Source organism: Austrofundulus limnaeus, unplaced genomic scaffold (genome assembly GCF_001266775.1).
Source record: "Austrofundulus limnaeus strain Quisiro unplaced genomic scaffold, Austrofundulus_limnaeus-1.0 Scaffold468, whole genome shotgun sequence".
In the NCBI taxonomy this organism is placed as follows: Eukaryota; Metazoa; Chordata; class Actinopteri; order Cyprinodontiformes; family Rivulidae; genus Austrofundulus; species Austrofundulus limnaeus.
The window spans coordinates 329,038-338,987 of record NW_013952870.1 but is presented as its reverse complement, the minus strand read 5'-3'; the positions used below and the strand labels follow the sequence as shown (position 1 = coordinate 338,987).

Sequence of the window (9,950 nt, the reverse complement as noted above, 5' to 3'; positions counted from 1 at the left end):
GTGTGTGTGTGTGTGTGTGTGTGTTTAAATAATAAACTTTTGTTTTTTTACATATTTCTCAATATATAAAATTAACAAATATCAAGACAACATCCAACTCTATGTATTGTAACATTAGTTGTGTAACTTAATTTTTTAAAGTGCAAACTCTTGAAAACAACTAGCGTTGTGTTTTGTCTTATTGCACAAATTAAAACCCAGCTCCATATATTTCTATTGATTTCATTTCCCCACTAGAAAAATTGTGTGATGGAGATCCGTGGAAGGCAGATAAGTTTGTCAAATAAGCAAAAGAGGATTGAGTTAAAATAAATAAAAGATATTCAAGCTACGTTTTGAGCATCTAAAACGCATCCAACACTTCAAGCTGGCTGCCTGTGCTCTTTCAGGTCAGACGCGTTCGGCCTCTGTTGTTTTCCTCTGCTGGTCTCTGTTTAATGGCGGATGAAATAAAGCTAGTGGCGGTATTTTATTTACTTTGAGCAAGCGAACGTGGTGTTCACAAGATAATTAATCCACCAGATAATTCAGATGCAGTCTGTTTGACGAGTTTAGGAGATTAAACAAGGAGCTTGTTTAATCTAACAATATTACTGTGAAGCGGAGGTGCGGCTGCTTTTGAGTGTTGACATGCTTTCAGCCTAATATTGTACAGACAGAGAGAGGTGTGAAGTTTTGGAGCATTTGCATGATCCACAGGTGCCCCTTTCATAAGTCAAATCCGCACAATCGCCACACAGACCAGTCTGGCTTTAAAGCCTCCCCAGGTCATTCATAAGACCACAGGTGAAGGCGGGCGGGTCCCTCTCCCATGTATGTGTTCATAAATGAACCAGCAGCGCGGATCCAAAAGAGGCGTGGAGCAGAACTCAACTGAGCTGAACTGGAACGCGACGTATTTATTGTGGGACAGACGCCTGCTGCCTCGTATCAAACAAAACAACTGAATTAACTCACCTTAGTTATTCTGTGGCAGTTAAATATTTTCAAACTAATACAAAGTTGCTGTTTCACGTCTTCCCTCCGTAAAATCTGTAGAATAATCCTCCACCGCTCACAGGCTGCTGCGTCGTATCCGAAAGAAAAAATAAAAAAATGAACAAAATCAGCTCATTATAGCAAACCTGTAGCTCAATATTTTATAAACTAACCTGCTACAAATTTGCTATTCTTTGTCGTCTTTAATATTCCCTCAGTAATAAATCTCCAGCTGCACTGACATATCAAGCGCGCACACGCACACACATCAGACAGCCCCTCCGTTGCTCACCGCTCTGCGTTATCAGAGAGAGAGAGAGAGAAAAGAATGAAACTAACTTTTACAACTTAAACAAGTTGCTATTTTGTGTCATTTTTAATCACTTGTTAATAAAGCTGTTTGCTGATTAATCCTGTGGTCGCTAACGGATGTCATCATATTCTGAGCGCGGATCTGCGGGTTGCTTTCACAAGTGGGTCGTCTGCCCGGCTCGGGTCCGGCTCTGATACTACCTCTGCTCGCGGATCAGGGGCACATGAGAGGCGAGTAAAATTTACTCGCCTGTCCACCTTCGTGTTTTTTCTGAATGCTCGTTGGAGGACTGAATCAGGCCCGGACTGAGCCGTCTTATGAAAGGGGCTAAGATGACCTGAAATGACCCACTGCTCTTGTATGGCTTTACAAAAAGTCTTCTGAGCCGAGATGGTGAGAATGTGCATCAGTGACATTATGAGATGTCTTTAGCCTGGCCCTTGCCTTCCTACGCATTTCCGCTCAGTTCTAGTTTTCTTTCACTGCTCTGTCTGGGATTTCTCCCATAGACAAGGATTTCTTCGGGAGCATTTCATTTGGGCCAATCAGAGAACAGAACGTCAATTTTCTGTGCATGGTCTGCTAGTTTAGCAATTGCACTGGAGGAAGGGAATGAAGCCAGTCCGTGTTGATAAGGCTTCCAAATTGAATGAAATTTGTCTGACAAAGCAGCAGCTCTCATTTAGAGTTGTCTCGTTTGGCTCGGTACTTCTCTCCTCTCAATAGGATTGTTTACAGCACACGAGATTTCCGGTTAGCTTCTTAGCTTAGCCTCCTTCACAGTGTAGCTGTCACGCATACGTCGCGGCTAACAGATCCAATCATTTTAAAATTCAACAGAGGCCACGCCTCCAGCAAGAATTGCTTCTCTATATCGGAGAGTCCAGACCCTTGTACAAAGCAAAGTGAAGGACGAGGGGCTGGTTTTAACCAGGCTAGGTTGTCTTCTGAAAAAGCCTCAAATGTTTGTCTAGGGCTGCAACAACGAATCAATAAAATGGATAAAAATCGATTTTTAAAAGTGTTGGCAATGAATTTCATTATTGATACGTTGTGTTGTGCGATTTATACGTCCCTCACCATGTCGCAGAGCCGTTTACGTCACCTGCAGACGTTGTCAATGCTGGCTGACCTAAATAAAGTTTGGGAAGAAAAAAAACTCTACCTGTAATGATCCGCCCTCTCTTGAGACTCTCGAGTGAAAATGAAAAGTAGAGACTTTGAACTTAAAAACTGTTTTTTTAGGCCAAGTAGATGTTATGATAAAAAGTATATGCCACATTTAATTTTTTTAAGTGACGGTTTGATTTGATGCGAGCCGCATCGCAAGAAGGAAGCACGTCCCGGGGGTCGGGGACTCCTTCTCTCGGGCCAGAAATATAAAAACCCTCCAGTCTTTTTTTCTGACCGAGGCTCAGTTATTTGATAAGCAGCAAAACGGTTCAGGACGAAGGGAAAATAAAAGAAGACGCAGGCAGAACTCCTGGGACCTCATGTTATCAATGATGCATACTAGGGTTGGGCAATATTAGCAAAAAAATAAATCACGATTAATTGTGGTATTTAGCCGATAACGATTAATTTGACTATTAATGCCCTGAGTCCCTGGACACCCTTATTTTGTAGTAACATTACCAATTTAGTGGGAAAGATTTGCTTTTTGTAAAAAATTGTTCCAAATTGTGTGAAAATTACCGATTTCAGGCTATGCATCATATTTTAAATTGTGTAGATAAATAAATTACAGAACTTTATTTTAATGTTCGTCATATTTGAAGCGGAGAGGAGCACTGAGCAGACTGACTGGAGTAATCCCCAGTCAGTCTGCCTGGTGGCATTAATTGTATTAATTGTCAAGTGCCAAAAAGTAATCGATTGTTTTTCTGACGATTAATTGCACACGATACGATTATGCCCAACCCTAGTGCGTACACACAAAAACCTTGCGTATGCCGTTTTCCACGCAAAACTCTGGATGTATCAAAACTCAACTGAACGTGGAAATGTGCACAGCCCAACGCCAACTCCAAGGCTGGTGTACGCACGTTTCTGTGGGTTTAGTTCCATTGGCGACACTTAGAGGTGATTCTGAGAAACTGTTCATGATGTGAAAATGATTATTGTTCACACCAGACACACACGATTAACAATTATTACATCCACATAGATGCAGTTAAATAGAGGATGCGCAAAGTTGTGCCAAAAATATATTTAACAGGAGCGAATTCAGCCTTACTGGAGGATATAATAAATAGTGTAACACACAGAGCTTTTATTTATAAACAGATAGAATTTTCTGATGAGTGGCTCATCAGCCGTTTTGAGGAAAAATCATTTTTTAGTTTGGCACTGCGGCGCTCTGGGAGCGCGACGCACCGGTGCGCATGCACGTGCAGCAGCAACGATTGAACTGGGAGCTTTCCAGAGTGAGCTGGCAGACCGATCGGGACTGTGCCGGTCCAGTTCACTGAAAGCAGAGTCATGACCAATGGAATCATCTCATCCATATGATTCTAAAGGCTGAGTTATGGTCGCGCTCTGGAGCCCGCACCCTCGCCGGCACTGGAGGTGTTTCATACTTGGCGTTTATGTTGTTGATTTCTCCAAAATGACACGTGGAAGGAAGTACACTGTACAACTTGTGAAAATGCTGTAAGTAGGAGAGCAAAAGCTTGACAGACAAACAGACTGCGCACAAAGGCTGCGGAGCGTGCAGCATTTGTGGAGACTCTCCAACATCACGTCACTTCATGTGAACTCTCCACTGAGACGCAGAGACTCGTTTCTTCATATCAGCTATGAAATAAAATAAGATCTATGTTCTACCAAACATTTAATTTCCTCTGTGTTTACAGTAATTATGGTAATAAACTTGTGCGCAAAGTTAATATTTTCAGACACACAATCACTCGTTCTTTGCTTGATTAACATGTTTTATTCCTATTTTTACTTAGGATTTTTTTCTCACTCACATTATATTCATTATTTTTATGACATTAGAAATCATTTCTGATCGTGCAGGGATCACTCAAACATGTCCTTCACACATGCAGGAAGTAATTTGTATCTGTTTAACATATATTAATGAAGGCGTGTCAGGAGATGTGTCTTACCTGCGCTCAGTTCCACGTTAGTTGTGATGTACAAAAGAAATGTGCGTGGATTCAGGCGTACGCACGGTTTGATACATCTGGATTTTTTTGTGCGTACGCAGTTTTCTGGATTTGAACGTACGTCATGTATCGGTAAGAAATCCACGCAAGTCTTTGTACATGAGGCCCCTGGTCTGACTCAGCAGGGGAGGCGGAGGGATGGGGTGCTGCTTCAGAACCTCTTAATGAGTCGTTTTAGCCACAGGCAGAAACCAACAAGAAGGAAGCAAAATGTAAAGAATTAGAGAAAAATCATAAAATCTAAATGCAAATAAATTCTAATTATAATAACAAATTAATAATAATTTCACATCTAAAATCTAAAAATTTTATTATTTTCTTCTGTTTTCCTCTTTCTGCAACCTATTAAATTTCTGTTTTGTTATGTTTTATAGCTATAACCAAGTTTAATAATGTATAAGAAATCCACATTTTGGGGGTCCAGTCAGTGTTTAAAATGGCTGGCAAAATCAATTGTGAAAATATTTATGATGTGCTTTTTTTTAAATTTAGCATATTTTTAAAAATCCTTCATTTTGACCCTCTTGATTCAAAAGAAAGCTCTGGTTTTTAAGAAAATGGCTGCTTATCAATTATAAGATAAATCAACTTCAGACAACTTCACATTAATCAATAACTTGCATCCCTAATTTATACAGGAATTCAATTAATTTATATCTACTTATATTTATATAACTAGTGTTTAAATGATTTGGACGAATAACCGACAGATTAATCAATTATTAAAATAATCGTTAGTTGCAGCCCTATTTATGTCCCAGTTTTCATAGCAGCCTTGTGGCAATTTGTCACATCACCTCATGCGATTAACTATATACTGTCATAATTTCTAAATTCCGTCAACATCTTTCAACAATGAGGTATACCAAAATATCGTCATACCGCCCAAGCCTAGTACAGCCCGGTTAAATGTGTAGAAACACATCAGATACACGGTGGAGCCTGAGTATGGTAAAATTAATACAACTCTTTTAGAACACAGAACTAATATGATGATCAGGAGAAAAGAAGCAGTGGTTTTTGGACTCACATCCTGGTTCTATTCACAGCGGAGCAGACAGGAAGAAGGAGATCAGCAGTCAGCGGTCTCAAATGGAGGAGATCCATGAGGGCGAGGAAGCTCCTCCCCCAAAGGACCAGTCTCCCCCTCCTTTCTCTCCCCTCCCATCCCTCTCCCAACAGAAACCAGCCCCGCCCTCTGACAGCAACAAAAGCCCCGCCCCTCCTAAAAGGTTCCAGTTTATGATTTGTTAGCTGCTTCTGACTTCCCTTCCTGCTGATGCTGGTCTGATCTCTTTTTATTAACCCTGGCCTCTGAGGACCCTCAGGCCCTGTTCCTCCTACATCTGAGTGTGCTGATCGTCTCAGGGTCAGGTGTTTCTTTTTAGCCAATCAGATGTTAGAAAAATAGGAGGGGGCTGTTTGGCTGAGCTGTTTTCAAATGTACACTACAAAAATTCTGACTCCTCCCACAAAGTACCAGCCTTCGACCACCTGATTAACTACAGGTAGTCCTAAGGAGTATTCATAATAAGTGAGCTTTATCACTAGTTTTTAGCTGGTTTTTAATGATTAACCAACTAACTGACAACTAACCATTTCTAACTACTAGGAGTGAATGATAAACTCCGCATGAGACAAGAAATTTCAAAAATAAAATATATGCTGGAAAAATATTTTTATGCGGAACTCCTGGTTTTGCTACAAACCTGTCTGACTGGCCAATTTCCAGTTTGATTTCTCAAAGTTCTCTTCAGACGTTAAAATGTTTTTAACAACAATCATTTCTCAATAAAACTTTGTAACCTTTGAAAACTCATTTTCAGAAGGAGCCAACAATTAAAAACAGATCTGTCAAATCTAATTTCTTGGCTTCAGTCTGTGAAAATGGCTTTTGGTTTTTCAGTCTCCTCAAACCCCCTCAAGCCCTCGGATTTCCTCAGGATTCTTCAGATGTTGCTCCCTCTAACTGCTCTTTGCTCTGCAGAAATAACACTTGAAGCTGTTTAAGATTTATCAAAGTTACTAACGTGTTCTCCATGAACTCATTAACCTACTTCATCTATCTCCTCCTTCTTCTCCCTGTAACAACTCCTCCTGCCACTGCCCTCCTGCCTGTAGCAGCTTCTCCCTCTGCCATGTTGACTGTGTTTGTGTAATCAGGGGTCCAAGCGTGAAGCGGTCCTCGGGTATCGAGAGGTCTCAGAGCACAACCTGGGAATCCTCAGAGGAAAACAGAAAAAAACTGGTGAAAGCTGCATCCACTTCCAAGCTGCTGACAAAGATGGTGAAAAAAGCAGAAAGGTACAGCAGCCAGACATAAAAGCACACCTTCCTGTAAACAAACCCTGTAGAAACACCTAGAGAAACATATTCATTTTTTAATTGATATTACTGTAGAAATTTGATTTAACTTTAAAGTTTTTTTACATTATTTTGTCAAAAATGCACATTTATAATGACCATGTCTGCTTTTTGACAGCAATAAAAGCATAAAAAAGCGGGATAATGTTATTTATAGGCGGTGTATATACACTACATGCATACAAATATATAATCTCCAATTTTATTAAAATCAAAATTATGTAAAACATCTACAACCAGTCTCTGCTTCCAAATCATTATTTAATCTCTTAAAATGTTTAGAGACCATATCTTTAATAACCCAGATTATCAACCAAACCTTTGTTTCTTTCAGACACAAGGACCCAGGCATCACCCAAGGTAATGACAATGTCATCACAAAACTACTACATTCACGATCATCGTGACCAGAGGTGGGCACAGCTAACAAAAGAGTTAGGTTCACTAACAAATTGGCTTAACATGAATTTTTGCACCACTAAAAAACACTGTGGAAGTTAATGCTAACCACTAAGAAGACTGCCACTCACGTCTTCATCTCCTTCCAGTTGCAGATTAGTGGGATTGACACAAACCTGTTGAAGTTTTCTATTATTTTAATTTGAAGGTGGGCAGGATTATCTGTGGCAAATTGATCAATCCAAACCAGAGTTATCCATGGTTTTCTCTAAACGCGTAGGCTGCCAACACTACTGCTACTTCCGCCCTCTGATTTCATATTTCCAGGATGCAGACCAAGAACCCGAGATTTAATAACAAAGTCATTCATTGCTTATGATAACAAGACCAGTTTGTTTTTGCTTTAACTGGCAGCTTGAGCAGTTCCATCATAAGCTCGGATTCAACTTTTGGTTTTGGTCTGCCACAACAATTGAAGAAAATTGAGAAACACTTTAGAAACATTTTGCCTGGACCAACAAGAGGTAATAAAGGCATGTCCATAGTGCCCAGCGCCCTATGCAATGAACTTGATGCCCACGAAAGAGGATTGTAAACAAACGCAGCTGGCAGCTTTAAAGCTCAAAACCCACCAAAGAGGTTTTTCTTCTCTTTACATTTTATCCATAAAAAGCCTATGGATATACACTCCGATCCAGAGCTCTATCTGGGATAAGACTGGCCACCAGAGGCAGCTCGTCTGCATCACTGTGAATCAGACAGCTTCCAGCAATATCAACTAAAACCCTGAATCTGTACCTGGTGACTGAAATTGTAAATATGATTTTTCCTCGTTTCACTATTTAATCTTGCAGTTCTTTGTTTTTACTAAATTAAATCCTACTAGGGATGCAAAATAATTTTTTTAAGAACCGATAATTTTCTCCTTCTAACTGCCGATAACTGATAATAAATGTTAACATGCAAGGAGGTAAAAAGACTAGTGAGAAAAGTGTAAGATCAAAATATAAATAAACAAGACTTAAACTAAATGACTGTAAATTGTAATATTTGAAATAAACTCTTTGCAAGCAAACATTTCCTAAAATATATCAAACAAAACAATTTCTCAAATGAACATTATTTAAATAAGGCACTTTATAAAAAAGATCTTTAAAACTGATGTCTGATTTAAAACAAATATGTACAAAGAGTAAAAGTGCATTCCACAAGTTCAAAACAGATAATGCACTAACACAAGTTAGATTCAAAGTACACTTGTTTTTATTAATATATAACGTAAAATATTTTTTCAACCTGAAACAGTGCTTCTGAGCAGGGTTATTATAGTTAACTAAAACTGACTAAATAACGAAAACAGAAATTACATTAAATTACAAACATTATATTTTCTCAGTTTGGAAGTAGTTTTTTCGACCTTTTTATGTTTATAATTAAAATGTTTGTGTGTAACATACTTGCTTAGTTGGTAAAATAATATTAATAATTATTAAAATGACTGATTGTTTTTAGGACTGGGAATTGATTCAGATTTCCCAAATCGATTAGATTCACAGGGGCCTGATTTGATTCGATTCACGATTCAGTTTGATTTTTAAATTAGTTAAGGATCTCATGCAGTAACACATTTATTTTGATATGTAAGACATTCTCAAAGGAACTAATTCTGCAAATAGAAACTATTTCTAACTTGGTGCATAATTATAAACATGCAAACTTGTAAATTGGGGTTTAATCTTGAAACAAAACTGTCTCAAGTTTCAAAGGGTTTAAACTACAAAGGAATTTCAAGAGAAAGTGTGGGATATATTAGTTTTTTAAGAAACTAAGAATGATTTTCTTGATCATGAAGAAGTGATGGGGAAAAGGTTGCAGGAGAAGAGGTGGGATAATGTAAGTGTTTACTTTTGCCCACTCTTTTGAGCGTATGAAAATTGTATATTTGTAATGTTTCTATTACCTTCTGTTCAATAAAACGTATTAACAAAAAGAAAGAAAAAAAGAGTACTTCAACTGCAACATTCCATCACTGTGAATTACATTAAGGTGTTTATTAAATTTAAAAATAACATTGGTAACAAAACTTAATGATTTTGTTAGACTGTCATCTTTCACACATTTGTACATGCCTACAACCGTTTCAGTCAGATGTTTACATACCGTAGTTTTGATTGAAGCACCTGAACCCCCTCACCACCTGCTCAGTTGTAGCCCGCTTCATTTTCCGCTACTGCATCTGAGCGCTTATCTTTGCAAACAAAAGTCATGGTCACTGTTATCTTTAAGTTCAGCTGAGAATCAGCTGTAATGTTAGTGATTCCTTTGTTTTTGTTTTGATCCAGACAACTTGTTGTCGAGAGCTAACATTAGCACTAACCGTCAACCATTTGTAAAGCTGCGGCAAGCCAGGAGTGACACACAACATGGAAACACACAGCTTCATCACACACAACACCCATGGGAAAAAATCAGTCTCATGACTTCTGAATTGATTTTCCCAAATTTGAACGTGAATCGATCCAGATCAATTAAATAGTTTTTTTTAACCTAGCCCTAATTGTTTTCCAGTACAGAGTATTATAATTATAGGAAAAAAATTGTATAGGTCCTCTGGACGGGTTCTTCTTTAATGAAACGTTTCGTCTCTCTTCCAAGAGACTTCTTCAGTCTGAGAGTTTCATAAAGCCTGAATTTTGCCTGAAACTCTCAGACTGAAGAAGTCT

The 9,950-nt window shown here is 38.6% G+C and overlaps 1 protein-coding gene across 3 annotated transcripts in view; it reads left to right on the top strand.

The window, feature by feature from the left end:
* Window positions 1–9,950, top strand: part of eml4 (EMAP like 4) — a 65,207-nt gene that overhangs the window by 20,336 nt on the left and 34,921 nt on the right. For 2 of the 3 annotated variants that reach the window (XM_014025323.1, XM_014025322.1), the window contains exons 4-6: window positions 5,514–5,696; window positions 6,628–6,768; window positions 7,163–7,188. In XM_014025323.1, coding sequence (XP_013880777.1) covers window positions 5,514–5,696; window positions 6,628–6,768; window positions 7,163–7,188 — 350 coding nt within the window. The remainder of the gene's footprint in view (window positions 1–5,513; window positions 5,697–6,627; window positions 6,769–7,162; window positions 7,189–9,950) is intronic. The other variant, XM_014025324.1, reaches the window with a different exon arrangement.